This window comes from Triticum urartu, chromosome 4A (assembly GCF_056163025.1).
Source record: "Triticum urartu cultivar PI428250 chromosome 4A, HENAU_Tu73, whole genome shotgun sequence".
In the NCBI taxonomy this organism is placed as follows: Eukaryota; Viridiplantae; Streptophyta; class Magnoliopsida; order Poales; family Poaceae; genus Triticum; species Triticum urartu.
The window spans coordinates 242,266,099-242,284,624 of NC_141876.1; the positions used below are offsets into that span (position 1 = coordinate 242,266,099).

General features: G+C 47.8%; 1 protein-coding gene across 1 annotated transcript; it reads left to right on the top strand.

The window, feature by feature from the left end:
- The first annotated feature begins 721 nt into the window (after window positions 1-721).
- LOC147975495 (uncharacterized) lies at window positions 722-1,495 on the top strand. The gene has a single exon (XM_087520452.1). It carries the CDS (start codon window positions 722-724, stop codon window positions 1,493-1,495), a length of 774 nt encoding a protein of 257 aa, XP_087376578.1.
- The last annotated feature ends 17,031 nt before the right edge of the window (window positions 1,496-18,526 follow it).

Consider the following 18,526-nt stretch of genomic DNA (forward strand, 5'->3'; position numbering starts at 1 on the left):
AGGCTGCAATATGGGATTTGAAAATCTACCTTCCCTCTGTGCCAACCATGGTCGCGCCTAAGCCATAAGAGTCGTTGTTGCTATATCTAGCAGCAACGAATCAAGTGGTTAGTGCTGCCTTGGTGGCATGGAGAGAAGTCAATAGCGAAGGAACCAGTGCAGCAGAGTCACCCAGTGATGAATCAAACCTCTCCCCGGCAAACCCAGATATAGATGGTGGAGAGGGGCCACAGGCAGATGCTGATAATTAGACGGCATTAGCAAGGAAGAAGATGGAGCAGCGGCCAGTTTACTTTGTCAGCTCCCTCATGCAAGGGGCTAATTCAAGGTACTCTGGGGTGCAGAAATTGATCTTCAGCCTTCTCATAGCCTCGAGGAAGCTAAGCCATTATTTCCAAGCTCACAAGATCACAGTTGTGACTCGCCTTCCGTTGCAGCATATTCTGAGGAACCCCAAGGCTACCTAGAGTGGGCACTAGAATTGTCAAGCTTCGCTTTGAAGTTTGAAAGCACGACAACTTTCCAAAGCAGGGCACTGGCAGAATTTATTGCAGAATGGACGCCAACACCTAATGAATAAGTGTAGGAAACAACTCTCCCCGACAAGCAGACCCTTAAGGAGTGGGTAATGTACTTTGATGGAGCCTTCTTGCTGTAAGTCGCTGGAGCTCGAGTGCAGCTTGTCGCACCCCCCGGAGAGCACCTCAAGTAAGTTATCCAAATGCACATTCCCAAGAAAGATGCTACCAACAACACAGCAGAGTACAAAGGGCTCTTTGCCAGCCTCAAGGTTGCGATAGAGCTGGGGATAAAGAAGCTAATTATCCGTGGTGATTCTCAGCTCGTTGTGAAGCAAGTAAATAAAGATTATCAGAGCACACTAATGGAAGCATATGTTGAAGAAGTAAGAAGGTTGGAGGAACACTTTGACGGGCTGCAAGCAGAGCACGTACCTCATGCAGAAAACAGCATTGCTGACCACCTGTCAAAGTGCGCTCCTCAGAAGCTTCCTGTGGAACCAGGAACTTTTGTACTCCATCTGACTCAACCATCAGTTTTCCCTGGAGCCGCTGGTGAGAAGGTTGCCGGGGAAGGCCCTATGCTAGTTGGCGAGCGGCATTCTCCAGCAAAGGCTCGAGTTCTCGCTATTGAGGATAGCGCTCCCATGGCGGAGGAGATGCCTTTAGTCCTCGTCGTTGAGCCTCAGGCTCCGACATGGGCGCAGCATATAGTCCAATTCTTGCAAACTGGAGAACTTCTCGATGATCCAAAGGAATCTGAAAAAGTGGCTCACCAATCAAGTATGTACCAGTTTGTAGACGACACTCTGTATAGAAAGAGGCCAAATGGTGTGAAGTTGAAGTGTATCAGTCAAGAAGATGGACTAATGTTGTTGGCAAAGATACATGGAGGTGTATGTGGCTCACATTTGGGATCAAGAGCACTTGTCGGGAAAGCTTTCCGGCAAGGATTCTATTGGCCCACTGCCCTCTGAGATGCAACTGAGGTTGTCACTAAATGTGAAGCATGACAGTTTCATTCCACATATATTCATCAACCTGCTCAAGCCAATCAAACAATCCCTTTATCCTAGCCTTTCGCGGTCTAGGGGCTCGACATCTTGGGCCCCTTACCCCGTGCCACCGAAGGATTTGAATTCTTGTACGTGGAAATCGACAAGTTTACAAAGTGGCCCGAGGTGGAGCCAGTGAAGAAGGTGACTGCGCAATCAGCTATCATGTTCTTTAAAGGATCTGTGTGCCGTTTTGGAGTGCCCAACAGGGTGATCACCAACAATGGCACCCAATTCACAAGCCGCGCCTTCATGCAGTATATCCAAAGCCTTGGAAGCAAGGTTTCTTTCACTTATGTTGCCCATCCCAAGAGCAACGGACAAGCCGAAAGGATGAACACTGAAGTGCTGCGAGGGCTCAAGACAAGAACTTTTGATAAATTGCAAAAATGCGGCAAGCGCTGGGTTGATCAGTTGTCAGTGGTTCTTTGGTCAATCAGGACGACACCAAATCGAGCTACTAGCCAGACTCCCTTCTCCCTGGTATATGGTGCAGAAGTGGTTCTCCCCACGGAAATCAGATACGGGTCACCGCAATACTTGCCTATGATGAAGTAGCGCAAGAGTAGCTGCGGCATGACGATGCCACCCTCCTCGAGGAAGATCGTCTCCGGGCAGCTGTACGTGTTGCACGATACCAGCAAGTCCTATGTCGCTATCACAGCCGTAGGGTTCACGCCCGGAGCCTTGAGGAAGGTGACCTTGTCCTTAGGCGTGTTTAGTCCGCCAAGGGTGCAAACAAGATGACACCGAAGTGGGAAGGCCCTTACCGGGTAGTACATGTCACCAAACCTAGCACAGTCTGTCTAGAGACCGAAGATGGCATCCCCATGCAAAACTAATGGAATATTGAGCATCTTTGTAAGTTCTACCTGTAAGGCGTGATTGCCAGGCCTTGCCCCGGCAACGTTACAAGCATAGTCCCCGAGACTTGTAACCCTTTGTACAAAGTATAAAATGAAGCACTTTCATAAAAACTTGCATGCATGATTTCCTGTTTGCTTAAATATGATCCTATTGTGATTACAATAGTTCTTGAATAAGGTAACTAACATGCAGCAAAGGGCCATGTGCTACCCTCTTTTCTCCCTTTCCTCTGATGATAACAGAAGGATTTCATCACAGATAGTTTCACGTGAAGAAGGATGAATACAAGCCCATGCATTGATGTAATGCCCTCGATGCGGCTATATCTCCCACGTGTCAAAGCACGACTTAGCGGCATAACCGCATTGAAAGCAATGTCGCAAGTGAGGTAATCTTCACACAACCCATGTAATACATAAGGGAAAGAGATACATAGTTGGCTTACAATCGCTACTTCACAAAATTACATGAATAAAGCATTACATCAACCAGATACAATCAGGGTCCGACTACGGAACCAAAATAAAAGAAGACTACCCCAAATGCTACACAGATCCCTGATCAACCCCAACTGGGCTCCACTACTGATCGACTGAAACGAAACAACACAAAGGACAAGATCTTCATCGAGCTCCTCCTTGAGCTGGGTTGCGTCACCTGCTCGGTAACATCAGCACCTGCAAACTGGTTTTGGAAGTATCTGTGAGTCACGGGGACTCATCAATCTCGCACCCTCGCGATCAAGACTATTTAAGCTTATGGGTAAGGTAAAGGTATGAGGTGGAGCTGCAGCAAGCGACTAGCATATATGGTGGCTAACATACGCAAATGAGAGCGAGAAGAGAAGGCAAAGCACGGTCGAAGAACTATGATCAAGAAGTGATCCTAGAACTACCTACTTCAAGCATTACTCCAACACCGTGTTCACTTCCCGGACTCCGCCGAGAAGAGGCCATCACGGTTACACACGCGGTTGATGTATTTTAATTAAGGTCAACTTCAGGTTTTCTACAACCGGACATTAACAAATTCCCATCTGCCCATAACCGTGGGCACGGCTTTCGAAAGTTAAAATCCCTGCAGGGGTGTCCCAACTTAGCCCATCACAAGCTCTCACGGTCAATGAAGGATATTCCTTCTAGCGGGAAGACCCGATCAGACTCGGAATCCCGGTTACAAGACATCTCGACAATGGTAAAACAAGACCAGCAAAACCACCCAGATGTGCCGACAAATCCCGATAGGAGCTGCACATATCTCGTTCTCAGGGCACACCGGATGAGCAAGACATCGGGTAAGCCAGCCCAGAGTTGCCCCTGGTAGCCTCGGACATCGCTCGGTTGGACCAACACTCAGAGGAGCACTGGCCCGGGGGGTTAAAATAAAGATGACCCTTGAGTCTGCAGAACCCAAGGGAAAGAAAAGGCTAGGTGGTGAATGGTAAAACCAATGTTGGGCCTTGCTGGAGGAGTTTTATTCAAGGCGAACTGTCAAGGGGTTCCCATTATAACCCAACCGCGTAAGGAACGCAAAATCCGGGAACATAACACCGATATGACGGAAACTAGGGCGGCAAGAGTGGAACAAAACACCAGGCATAAGGCCGAGCCTTCCACCCTTTACCAAGTATATAGATGCATTAATTAAATAAGAAATATTTTGATATCCCAACAAGTAAACATGTTCCAACAAGGAACAACATCTCCATGTTCCAACAAGGAACAAACTTCAGTCTTCACCTGCAGCTAACAACGCTATAAGAGGGGCTGAGCAAAGAGGTAACATAGCCAAACAACGGTTTGCTAGGACAAGGTGGGTTAGAGGCTTGGTTCAACAATATGGGAGGCATGATAAGCAAGTGGTCGGTATCACAGCATAGGCATAGCAAAAGAGCGAGCAACTAGCAAGCAAAGATAGAAGTGATTTCGAGGGTATGGTCATCTTGCCTGAAATCCCGCAAGGAAGACGAACGAGTCCATGAAGAAGACAAACGGACGTAGACGAACGGGTCCTCACAAACGCGATGTTACCGGAACCAACCTAAAGAAGCAAACACCGGAAAGAAGCACACAACATAGTAAACAACCAACACATGAACATGGTATGATATGCGAGATGCGGTATGCGATGCATATGCATGATTTGCAAGGGAATGCATGAACCTGGCCTCAACTTGGAAATCCAAGTGTGCCACTGGAAAGGTGAGATGAAATCGCTTGAAAACGATATAAAGATCACCGGAATCGGAGTTACGGTTTGGGAATGGCAAGCAAAACAAATATGGCACCGGTCTGCGATATACAGCAAGTAGCCATCTAAATTCAACGAGATGAACATGCTACAGCACTCAAACATGGCATCAAAATACATGACAGGAATCCATTCATGAAGCTTAACAAAAGACTAACACTGAGCTACAGCCAATTCCTCCATTAACAGGTTCAAACAAGCATGGCAAAACTGCATTTAGTAAACAGATTTTAGACTTGGTGAAATTAACACTTGTCTGGAATTTCAGATCAGATAGCACTCTTTGGAGCATGAAAACTATATGCTACAGGACCTGAACATGGCAAAGTAAAGCATGGCATGGAGCTACTCAAAGAGATTAACAAAAGTCCCTTAGTGACCTTGAGCCAAAAGGGATCAGAAAATACAATTGCAAGCATGTGAACATGGCAAAAACATAATCAGATCACAGACTTAGTGAAAACTGGAGCATGCTGAAACAGATATCAAGTAGGCATGTTTACGAGCTCGATGCACTCACTACAGAGCAAGTCATGATAATCTAAGCATACACCCATCAAGAATACACAAAATAAAAGCTAGACATGGCAAGAACAATAGCATATCATGCACGAATCAACTACAACATCATCGGCAAAATCGCTAACAAGTAGACAATCTTCCCAGATTCATGAAATGACAAAAATAGAGCTCGATTTACTCAAGCTAGGCTGATCCATAATTGCAAACAAAGGCATGGATGGATAGAGCACTACAAGATTAACAAATCATCCTTACTGATCCTCCTCAAAAGAGGCATGGATCACTAGGAAAACAACATGAACATATGGCCAAATGAGATAAACAGTCCAAGGACTTAGTGGAAATGCTAAGTCCCTGAAATCGGCATTACCAAGTGCCTCCCTTTGCAAGCTTGTGCTAGCCACCACACACATCACAAAAATACATGGGTTGCACCTCTGGATAGATGGCAAAACATATAACAAAACACATGTAAAGCTCATGGGCATATCATGCACGCAATAATCATGGCAAAAATGACAAATATCTAAATGGAGCAGCATATCTGACAATTAACTCAAATAGCACTCTTCTAACAGCATTTCGGGCATCAAGATGAACTCAAATGAAAATGATGCACTGAGTTGAAATGATGTACTCTCTGAGACGAACATTTTGATATGCTATATGCATGAATCGGGGCTACGGATGCAAAGTTACGATGCGATGAACAGGAGCAAAATATTAGGGTTTCGGGAGTAGAAAGTCAACCCTGAGATATTTTCAGATCCAGATCTGGCGGCACGCAGATCGAGGTTGGCCGGAGGAGGAAGTTCGCCAGAGTTCGAGGACGGGGAGGAAGCCGGAGGAGGGTCGGGCCGGACCGGAAGAGCGGGGCGCCAGCGAAGGGCTCGGCGCCGACGCCGGCGAGATGCTCCGCGACGGCACGCGCACGGAGGCCGAGGTCGGCGGCGCGGCGAGGCGCAACGGTGGCCGGCGACGGTGGAGAAGGCGGCGCGGTGGCGGAGCAAGGCAGAGGCGGCGGCCGAAGCTTGCGGTGGCGGCGGCAGGCGGCTGCGCCGGCGATGGAGGCGCAGGCGCTTCGGGGCGGCGGCGCTGGCGGTCCGGGCCGGGCGGACCCCGCCTGGGCTCCGCGGGCCGCGGCGGGCGCGCTGTAGATGGAGGCTGAGGTGGCGTGGCCTAGTTGGAGGGGAGGAGCGGCGCGGCGACGTGGCGCGCTCTGATTCGCCGGGGTGACGCGTCCGACGGACATGTCCGGTGCGGGATGGATGTGTCCGGCGGCGCGATGAGGGAGATGGCTAGGGTTCATCCGCGAAATGATCTGAAATTTCGGGGAGGGGCACATATTTATAGGTAGAGGGAGCTAGGAGAGTCCAAATGAGGTGCGGTTTTCGGTCACGCGGTCGTGATCGAACGCTCTAGATGATGGAGAGGGTTTTGGTGGGTTTTGGGCCAAAATGGAAGGGAGTTGGGCTGCAACACACACGAGGCCTTTTCGGTCCCTCGGTTAACCATTGGAGCATCAAACGAAGTCCAAATGGTACGAAACTTGACAGGCGGTCTACCGGTAGTAAACCAAGGGTGCTTGACAAGTCTCTGTCCAACCCGGAAATGTTTAATCCCCACACACGAGAAGAAGGTAGAAATGACCACCGGAGGAGAACGGAGCGCCGGATTGCAAAACGGACAACGGGAAAAAATGCTCGGATGCATGAGACGAACATGTATGCAAATGAAATGCACATGATGACATGATATGCAATGCATGACACGCAAGCAATGACAAGGCAACAACAGCGAATAACTGGACGACACCTGGCACATCGGTCTCGGGGCGTTACAATTGATCCCCGACAAGCTCTCCTTATCTAAAACGATAAGAAGAACAGCAAAGAGAGATAAGTACACTGCATTGCATCCTATTTTTCCATGTTATACTTAAGTATGAGGAGCTTGCATGTAGGGAAACCTAGCCGCCTTTGCCATTTGCGCTCCTACCCTTGACTCGAGTCCACTCGACAAGTTTAGTTGTAGCTACATATGGGGGTGGGGGTTGGCCTGCGTTCGCGCTCACTAACCCGTTTTGGAGCTCCTTAAACATGGTTTTAGTAGCAGGAGCACCGAGGGCCGGCAAAGCTGTCTTGCCAGAGAGTTTTGTTTAATAAGGAGTATTGAAGGTTCGTCCTTTAGTATGTTTAAATATATACACAAACGTCCGTCAAGCTCTTTTTCCAAATTTACGTGAACAAACAAGTATAGATCGTATGAAGTACTAACATGGATGAAGGATTGCATGATTTCAATTAAAAAATTCAAGTGCCTACATCTTTTGATTTGAAAAAAGATAAGTGCCCCATAATGCCTTTCTTGTCCGTCTCCTCCTAGGAGTTGTGTTGAGAAGGAAAGAGGACAAAATGAGTGCCTGGGAAAAAGCCCAGCCTGACCCCGTTGGGACCAGCGGGACGCAGCCTGACAAGATCAGGAGGGTGCCTCCCCGGCAAGGAAGAAGAGGTCGGGGACAGGGAGAGCGGCTACGCGATGCCCTGGTGACCCCCACCAGGACCAGAGGGGCGCGGCCTGGTGGGGACAACGGCAGGGAAGACGAATCCGGAGTCCACAAGCAAGCCTGCCGGGGTCCAGCTGGAGGAAGCGGTGACGTCCATGCCAAGCATCCCTCGACAAATTTCTCTGTCGGGGTCTAGCTGCAAATGATGGTGTTGCTGAAAGTGCGTTATATCGACTAGAGGGGGGGTGAATAGGCGATTTTTATGAAAGTCTTCAAAACGTGGAAGTTTCGAAGACAAACGATAGAAATAGACCTATTACCATGCAGCGGAACGTAGACTACACTAGGCAAACCATAGTCAAGTATTCAATGCAGTGAAAGCACAATGACCTATAGCAGCTAGGTAGTTAGGATCAGGTAGGAAGACATTATGAAGCCAAACAGAACATGCAGTCACTCAGTGAAGACAAAATATAGTGCAATCATACAATGACTTCACAAGGACCAACAGTAAGTAAAGGGAAAGGAAGGATGAAACCAGGGACTCATTGAAGACAATGATTTGTTAGACCAGTTCCAGTTGCTGTGACAACTGTATGTCTAGTTAGGGCGGCTAGGTATTTAAACCTGAGGACACATAGTCCCGGACACGTAGCTCAGGACACCTAGTCCTCACCGTATTCCCCTTGAGCTAAGGTCACACAGAGCTCGCCCAATCACTCTGGTAAGTCTTCAAGGTAGACTCCCAAACCTTCACAGACTTCGTTCACTGGCGATCCACAATGACTCTTGGATGCTCAGAACGCCACGCCTAGCCGGATGGAGGATTCATAGTCCTCAAGTGTAATAAGTCTTCAGATCACACAGACAGGAAGACTTAAGTGATGCCTAACACTCTTTGGCTCTGGGTGGTTAGGGCTTTATCCTCGCAAGGAATTCTCTCTCAAAGGCTTCGAGGTGGGTTGCTCTCAAACGACAAAACCCGTACTCTAACTCTGAGCAGCCAACCGTTTATGGTTGTAGGGGGTGGGCTATTTATAGCCAGTAGGCAACCCGACCTGATTTGTCCGAAATGACCCTGGGTCACTAAGGAACTGACATGTGTTCCAAGGGTCTGATTTCAAACACACACGGCAACTTTACTTGGGCTACAAGCAAAGCTGACTTGTCCGACTCTGGACAAGATTCGCTCTCATAGTCTTCACTCGAAGACATAGGTTTTGGTTAAGCATCACTTCAGTCATTCTGACTGGTTCTCTTGGACCCCACTTAACAGTACGGTGGTTCCTATGACTCAACAAAGAAGAAAAAGAACTACGAAAGATCTAAGTCTTCGAGCTCCATAGGCTTCATGCGATGTCTTCTCTTGTCATAGTCTTCAATGTGAATATCTTCACATACCACCTTTGACATCAATGTCTTCATACATTTTTAGGGGTCATCTCTGGTAGGAAAACCGAATCAATGAGGGACTTCTACCTGTGTTATCCTGCAATTCTCACAAACACATTAGTCCCTCAACTAGGTTTGTCATCAATACTCCAAAACCAACTAGGGGTGGCACTAGATGCACTTACAATCTCCCCCTTTTTGGTGATTGATGACAAACTAGTTGAAGTTTTCAACGGGGAATATAATGTGAAATTGTAAAGGATAAGGAATTGTCTTCATAAGTTGCAAGGGCTCCCCCTGAAGATGTGCATATGAATAATTTGCTTTTGGAATGCAAATGCACATGGCAGGTTGTACTTGTGGAGATCCTCTTCAACTTATGATGACAATTCATTATGCATGTGAAGGTATGTGAAGATAATGACATGCATAATGGAAAACGGACGTCTGCAAAATGATCTAAGTGCGGAATTTATCGCCGCACATGCGGAATTTATCATCGCATCAAAAAGTAGCAAATAAGTAGCAGACGACATCGAGTTTAATTGTTACAACTCAAAAAACCAAATGTATCAAAACGGGAGTTGTAAACACTAGGCAAAATATAAAGCAACCGCCCATATGGACCCGCTTGAAGACTATCAAACTCATATGCTTCTCCCCCTTTTGTCAGTAAGGACCAAAAAGGTTTGAAGACATAGAGCATCTACTCGTTCCCATGAAGAGTAGGTGAAGCAGCAGGGTCGTCGGTGGTGTTCGGCGGTGCAGAAGAACTTGGAGCAGTGTCGAAGCATGCTGAAGGAGGGGGCGGTGAAGTAGCATCGTCTTCGTCCTCGATCACTCAGGCATTCACAGTTTCCTCAGAGGAAGAGAACTCAGAGTCTTCAAGAGATGGAGTTCGTCGTAGCACTGCCCTTCGGGGAGGTGTGGAGTCAAACTTGAAGCGTTCAGAGAAGCCATCCTCTTGAAGATCATCTTCAGAGCACATAAGCGTCAGCACTTTCCATGTGCATCAAGAGGTTTCATGGGCAACAAAGGCATTCTTGGTGGCAAGATTGTGAATGCGGTTAACATCCACCAAGAGGCTTTGCATTTGGCGCTTCAGCCAGTCATGATGCCTATCCTGTTTCTGATGAAGAGCCACCAGAAGCTCTCGGTCGTTGAGAACACGAGATCGCTTCTTGGGTCGTTGGGCAATAGTGCTTTCGATGGCTTCAATAAGGGCACGAAGAGGTGCACGTGTAGTTCCAGCCAGAGGATAAACACGAGTGACTGCTTCAACTCCTTCAATGTTCTGAGAGAAACTTTGATGCTCCGCATTCTGAAGACTAAGAGGCTCCTTGGCAGGCTTAGGATAAATGGCTTCAACGGACATATCCACATCAGGCAGAAAGATCCGATGATTGCGAGCAGATGGCTGATATGAGATAGCGGAGTGGAGTTTAATCAGCCGCATTATCCATGGATCGTAGAACTTGAAGCCAAAAAGATCAGAGCCTGATGTAGCAAGTTGGTGGATGAAGAAGTCTTGTGCATTGAAGCATTTGCCATGAAGAATATAGAAGACCAAAGTCTTCATTGCACCTTCCAGCTTGGCATGTGGAGAATGCCCTTTGATGGGCCAGAGAGTTCGCCTTATGATGTGATAGATAGTCCTTGGCAGATACTCAAGGTCTTCAACAAAGAACTCCTTACGATATGCAGCATCTTGTGGCAAGGGCTTCATCATACTGAGCATCTGACTCATGTTCGGTTCAGGCTTCTGAAAGATGTTCTCCATAGCTTCACTGTGAAACCAACAGCCAGGTTCATAGAGATCTCCAGGAGTGGGCAGACCAGTGATCTCAATGATATCAAAGGCTTTGGCTTCGTGATGAACATTTCTTGTCATCCACTCCAGGACCCAAGTCTTCGGATCTCTGTTGTAGCCACGTATGTGATGTGTGGCATAAAATTGGAGCAGCAACTCTTCGTTTCAGTGCTCTTGGTCGGTGACAAAAGGCAACAGTCCAACCTCTTTGAAGCAATCCAGAGCTTCTTCCAGACAGGGCAGACCAGCTATTGCTTCGGTGTCAAGACGCTTATGTGGGAAGATGCGACCTTGATTGTATAGAATGTAGGAGTTATAGCTTCGCTGTGGATAGCTCCAGAACCGATCAGAAGATATTCGTTCCCTTGAGTAGGGGTTCTTGGAGTTGTTGAAGAAAGTGTTGTCTGCTTTGAAGCCGTTGACATTGAAGGATCCAGGTGCTGATGCAGGACCTGGAAACCTGGGCAACCTTGGAATTGGCTTCTGTACCTGAGGCCTATGCTCAACATGATAGTCAAACTGAGGACCAGCAGCAGGCGCAGGAACAGGAGCAGTAGCATCATTTGCTTCACTGACTTCTGGCTCATTGGTTGGTGCAGACTCCACATTTGCTTCAGCCATGACAACGTCATTGGCTTCATTTGTTTTGGTGGTGGCAGCCTCAAGATTCTCAACCTCCTCTTGATGAGCTGGAGGGTCGGTCACAGTCACGTTCTCCTCGAGAACAGCTTCTTGGTGAGACAGGGGTGTAGCAACTCTTGGGGTTTCTTCTTCATCGGCTGATGCAGCCGGAACATCTTCAGCCATTTTGGCTTCGGATTCAGTCATAGTAGGAGTGGCATCTGGAAACACTTGACGTGCAACAGATTGGTGAGGCACTTCTCCTTCTGGAATGCTGGAAGTAGGGACTTGAGACCTTGATCCTTTGCGAAGCCTGCGGAATGCTGGCGACGCCTTTGGAGATGGCGTTGGCTGGGCCTCAAAGTCATCTTCTTCTTCTTGCCGGGGTGGTGTGACTTGTGGTTGCTGTGGGTGATCAGCCCATGTTGTATCCTGAGCGATTGGCGTCAAGGGACGACCAATGCTGATGAGTTCGCTGTGCGTAAGCACAGGCGATGATACCTGTTGGTGCTCGATCTGAGGAAGGACTACATTATCTTCAACATTGTCATGGTGACCAATGTCTTCAACAGCGGTGGGATCAGCTGCTGGAATGTCTTCAGCTTCATAAGCCTCTCTGGAAGCAGGCTCATGGACAGTCAGTTGGCGCTCTTGACGTTCAGCGTCAGGGCGAACCATGGAGATAGTTTCAACAATTAAGGGCTCTTTGGGAGCAGCCCGTTCCTTCTTGGTCTTCCGCTTCTTCTTGGAGGGAGCACCATCAGAGGCTTCAGGATATTTCCTCTTTCTGGCTTCAGCCTCAGCAGTCCTCGTCTTCTTTAGTTCTGAAGCGGTAGACCTGGCTTTTGGCTTCGAGCCAGTCATGCTAGTTGGGAAGACAATGGGATCTGGTTCTGAAGCGTTGGGTTCGGCCACAGTGGGCTTCTTCTTATTCTTAGCAGCCATCCTGGGATCAATGCCCGGACGCCCAAGGGCCTTGCGCTTCTTAGCCTTGTTGTAGCCTTGCACACACTTGTCAGCCAGGCTCTTCATGCACTCACGAGAACTGAAAGTGCGTTATATCGACTAGAGGGGGGTGAATAGGCGATTTTTATGAAAGTCTTCAAAACGTGGAAGTTATGAAGACAAACGATAGAAATAAACCTATTACCATGCAGCGGAAGGTAGACTACACTAGGCAAACCATAGTCAAGTATTCAATGGAGTGAAAGCACAATGACTAATAGCAGCAATGCAGTAAGGATCAGGTAGGAAGATATTATGAAGCCAAACAGAACACGCAGTCACTCAGTGAAGATAAAAGATAGTGCAATCATACAATGACTTCACAAGGACCAACAGTAAGTAAAGGGAAGGAAAGGATGAAACCAGTGACAAGTTGAAGACAATGATTTGTTGGACCAGTTCCAGTTGCTGTGACAACTTTACGTCTGGTTAGGGCGGCTAGGTATTTAAACCTGAGGACACACAGTCCCGGACACCCAGTCCTGAACACGCAGCTCAGGACACCCAGTCCTCACCGTATTCCCCTTGAGCTAAGGTCACACAGACCTCGCCCAATCACTCTGGTAAGTCTTCAAGGTAGACTCCCAAACCTTCATAGACTTCGTTCATCGGCGATCCACAATGTCTCTTGGATGCTCAGAACGCGACGCCTAACCGGCTGGAGGATTCATAGTCCTCAAGTGTAATAAGTCTTCAGATCACACAGACAAGAAGACTTAAGTGATGCCTAATTCTCTTTGGCTCTGGGTGGTTAGGGCTTTATCCTCACAAGGAATTCTCTCTCAAAGGCTTCGAGGTGGGTTGCTCTCAAACGACAAAAGCCTTACACTAACTCTGAGCAGCCAACCATTTATGGTTGTAGGGGGTGGGCTATTTATAGCCACTAGGCAACCCGACCTGATTTGTCTGAAATGACCCTGGGTCACTAAGGAACTGACACATGTTCCAACGGTCAGATTTCAAACTCACACGGCAACTTTACTTGGGCTACAAGCAAAGCTGACTTGTCCGACTCTGGACAAGATTCGCTCTCATAGTCTTCACTCGAAGACATGAGTTTTAGTTAAGCATCACTTCAGTCATTCTGACTGGTTCTCTTGGACACCACTTAACAGTACGGCGGTTCCTATGACTCAACAAAGAATAAAAAGAACTACGAAAGATCTAAGTCTTCGAGCTCCATAGGCTTCATGCGATGTCTTCTCTTGTCATAGTCTTCAATGTGAATGTCTTCATATACCACCTTTGACTTCAATGTCTTCATACATTTTTAGGGATCATCTCTGGTAGGAAAACCGAATCAATGAGGGACTTCTTCTTGTGTTATCCTGCAATTCTCACAAACACATTAGTCCCTCAACTAGGTTTGTCGTCAATACTCCAAAACCAACTAGGGGTGGCACTAGATGCACTTACAATCTCCCCCTTTTTGGTGATTGATGACAAACTAGTTGAAGTTTTCAACGGGGAATATAATATGTGAAATTGTAAAGGATAAGGAATTGTCTTCATAAGTTGCAAGGGCTCCCCCTGAAGATGTGCATATAAGTAATTTGCTTTTGGAATGCAAATGCACATGGTAGGTTGTGCTTGTGGAGATCCTCTTCAACTTATGATGACAATCCACTATGCATGTGAAGGTATGTGAAGATAATGACATGCATAATGGAAAATGGACGTCTGCAAAATGATCTAAGTGCGGAATTTATCGTCGCACATGCGGAATTTATCATCGCATCACAAAGTGGCAAATAAGTAGCAGACGACCATCGAGTTTAAGTGTTACAACTCAAAGAACCAAATGTATCAAAACGAGAGTTGTAAACATGAAGCAAAAATATGAAGCACCCGCCCATATGGACCCGCTTGAAGACTATCAAACTCATATGCTTCTCCCCCTTTTTTCAGTAAAGACCAAAAAGGTTTGAAGACATAGAGCATCTACTCATTCCCATGAAGAGTAGGTGAAGCAGCAGGGTCGTCGGTGGTGTTCGGCGGTGCAGAAGAGCTTGGAGCAGTGTCGGAGCGTGCGGAAGGTGGTGGTGGTGAAGTAGCATTGTCTTCATCCTCAATCACTCTGGCATTCATAGTTGCAGCAGAGGAAGAGAACTCGGAGTCTTCAAGAGATGGAGTTCGTCGCAGCACTGCCCTTCAAGGAGGTGTGGAGTCAAACTTGAAGCGCTTAGAGAAGCCATCCTCTTGAAGATCATCTTCAGAACACATCAGCGTCAGCCCTTTCCATGTGCGTCGAGAGGTTTCATGGGCAACAAAGGCATTCTTGGTGGCAAGATTGCGAATGCGATTAACATCCACCAAGAGGCTTTGCATTTGACGCTTCAGCCAGTCATGATGCCTATCATGTTTCTGATGAAGAGCCACAAGAAGCTCTCGGTCATTGAGAACACGAGTGCGCTTCTTGGGTCGTGGGGCAGTTGTACTGTCAGTGGCTTCAGTGAAAGCAGGATGCGGTGCAGGTGTAGTGTCAGCCAAAGGATACACACGAGTGACTGCTTCAACTCCTTCAATATTCTGAGAAAAACTTTGATGCTCTGCATTCTGAAGACTTAGAGGTTCCTTGGCAGGCTCAGGATAGATGGCTTCAATAGACATATCCACATCAAGCAGAAAAATCCAATGATTGCAAGCAGATGGCTGATATGAGATAGCGGAGTGAAGTTTGATCAGCCGCATTACCCATGGGGCGTAGAACTTCAAGCCAAACAGATCAGAGCCTGATGCAGCAAGTTGGCGAATGAAGAAGTCTTGTGCATTGAAGCATTTTCCATGAAGAATATAGAAGACCAAAGTCTTCATTACACCTTCCAGCTTGGCATGTGGAGAGTGCCCTTTGATGGGCCTGAGAGTTTGCCTTATGATGTGATAAATAGTCCTTGGCAGATACTCTAGGTCTTCAACAAAGAACTCTTTGGGATATGCAGCATCTTGGGGTAATGGCTTCATCATACTGAGCATCTGACTCATGTTAGGTTCAGGCTTCTGAAAGATGCTCTCCACAGCTTCACTGTGAAGTTGACAGCCAGATTCGTAGAGATCGCCGGGAGTGGGTAGACCAGTGAGCTCAATGATGTCAAAGACTTTGGCTTCGTGATGAACGTTTCCTGTCATCCACTCCAGGACCCAAGTCTTTGGATCTCTGTTGTATCCGCGGATGTGAAGTGTGGCATAGAATTGGAGCAGCAACTCTTCATTCCAATGCTCTTGGTCAGTGACGAACGGCAGCAACCCAACCTCCTTGAAGCAATCCAGAGCTTCTTCCAGACAGGGCAGACCAGCTATTGCTTCAATGTCAAGACGCTTGTGTGGGAAGATGCGACCTTTATTGTATAGAATGCAGGAGTAATAGCTTCGCTGCGGATAGCTCCAGAACCGATCAGATGATATTCTTTCCCTTGAGTATGGGTTCCTGGAGCTATTGAAGAATGTGTTGTCTGCTCTGAAGCCATTGATATTGAAGGATCCAGGTGCTGATGCAGGACCTGGGAACCTGGGCAATCTTGGGATTGGATTCTGTACCTGAGGCTTGTGCTCAACATGATAGTCGAACTGAGGACCGGCAGCAGGTGCAGGAACAGAAGCAGTGGGAGCAGTGGCTTCGCTGACTTCTAGTTTTGGTTGGTGAAGGCTCCACATTAGCTTCAGCCATGACAGCGTCAGTGGCTTCAGTGGTGTTGGTGGTGGCAGCCTCAAGATTTTCAACCTCCACTTGACGAGCTGGAGGGTCGGTCACAATCATGTTCTCCTCGAGAACCGCTTCTTGGTGGGACAGGGGAGTAGCAGCTTGTGGGACTTCTTCTTGATCGGTTGATGTAGCCAGAATGTCTTTAGCAGTTTCAGCTTCAAACACAGAGACTGGAGGCCTTGGTCCTTTGCGAAGCCTGCGCAACGCAGGCGACGCCTGTGTAGTTAGAGTTGGCTGGGCCTCAAAGTCTTCTTCCTCTTGTGGGCGATCAACCCATGAAGCATCCTGAGGAATTGGCGTCAGAGGACGACCAATGCTGATGAGTTCGTTGTGCTCGAGCTGAGGAAGGACTGCACCATCTTCTACATGGTCATGGTGACCAATGTCTTCAGCAGCGATGGGATCAACTGCTGGAAAGTCTTCAGCTTCATGAGCCTCTGTGAAAGCAGGCTCATGGATTGTCAGTTGGCGTTCAGCTTCAGGACGAATCATGGAAATGGGTTCAACAATCAAAGGCTCTGTGGGGGCAGCCCGTTCTTTCTTGGTCTTCCTCTTCTTCTTGGAGGGGGCAGTAGGAGAGGCTTCAGGATGTTTCCTCTTCCTGGCTTCACCTCAGCAGTCCTCGTCTTCTTCAGCTCTGAAGCGGTTGACCGGGCTTTCGGCTTCGAGCCAGTCATTCTAGTTGGGAAGACAATGGGATCTGCTTCCTACCTTGGTGCGAGAGGTTCGGTCACAATGGGCTTCTTCTTCTGCTTAGCAGCCATCCTGGGATCAATGCCCGGACGCCCAAGGGCCTTGCGCTTCTCAGCTTCGTTGTAGCCTTGCACACACTTGTCGGCCAGGCTCTTCATACGCTCCCGAGAACCCTGAGCTTCTGCGCGTTTCTTGAGAAAGGCTTCTTTGAGCTCGTGCAGCATAATCTTGAAGTTTTTCACCTCTTGCACGCTGAGCTTGGCCATATGCTTCTTGAACTAAGCCTTTTCATAGTCAATCTTTTTCTTCAGTTCGACGATGCGCTGAGCGAGGGCTAGCTCTGAAGCAATGGCGCCATGGAAGGCGACACTGAGGCCAATGGGTAGCTGCAGATCTTCGAAGCTGATGTTTGGCGTGTCAAAACACTCATCAATGAAGTTGTGGATGATTGTCACGTCAAAGAGAGGCAGATCATTGAAGATTTCTGCTTCTTCCTTGCTCTTGATGAGTTGCTCAAGAGCGTCATCTGCAATATCTTCATCACTTGACAGATCAATGGCATCATTGCGCAGAATGGCAGCGGCTGTTAGCTCTTGGACGGTGTGTGGCAGAGGCATCTTGACCTTCTGGGCTTGGAGATGCGTGACAAATCTTCAGACTACACACTGTCTTCAGGAGGTGCAGTTTCCAGTGGCTTCGCCCGTGAGATTTTTGGTGCAGAGGCCGGCTTTGAAGCTTTTGGTTGCTTCAGCTTCGTTGGCTTCGGTGCTGCAGGCGCTTCATCTGATTCAGCGTCATCTGCAGGCTCATTCATGGATGTCCCTTGAACCACGATGTGAGTGATGAGACCTTCAAGATTGTAGAAGGGCCCAAGAAGATTGGGTTCAGCTTTGCGAGTTCCATCGGCACGGGGAGCAGAGGGACCAGGGTTGAAATCTAAACCCAAAGTCTTCTTGTTCTGCTTCGCTGAGTTCTGGGCAAACTGGAAGTTGCGCTTAAATAGATTGTCGTCATGACACCATAGCAGGGACGATGGGTCAGCATCCGCAGGCTGTGGTCCACGGACCATGCAGGGATAGAAGCCTTGTTCAATGGCTTCATCTCTGGTCCTGGGTTGAAGATTTTTGTAGAGGATGTCTCCCCATGGTCGCTTGATGGCATTCTTTTCAGCATATTCCTTGGTCACAAATCTGTACTTGAACCACTGTTCTGCCCAATAGCGTCGAGTCCATTTGATTCGCGTCTTGCGCTGATTGTAATCCTCTTCAGGATCTGTCTTGTACAGCTCTGAGAGGTCATCGGGCAGATCTCTTGACGTTTCTCCTCGACGCTTTCTGTCACCCTTCCTTGTTGATTTTTCTGAAGCCATGAACTTTAAACTGAAAGGCTTCAATATGTTCAAAGGCTTCAAAGGTTTTCGCTTGCTGGACAAACAGGAACTGGCTTCGGGAGAATTTATGTGATACTGTAAGAATTTTGCAAATGAATGCAGACTATGAGAACCAAGGATTCTCCCACGGACATGTACCTGTGACAGCATTAAGGTGCGAGGGAAGGGGAAGAGGTCATATGCATTCTCAGAAGATT

Excerpts from the sequence above, each read along its gene's own strand:
- LOC147975495 (XM_087520452.1), top strand. The coding sequence starts at position 722 with ATGCACATTCCCAAGAAAGATGCTACCAACAACACAGCAGAGTACAAA.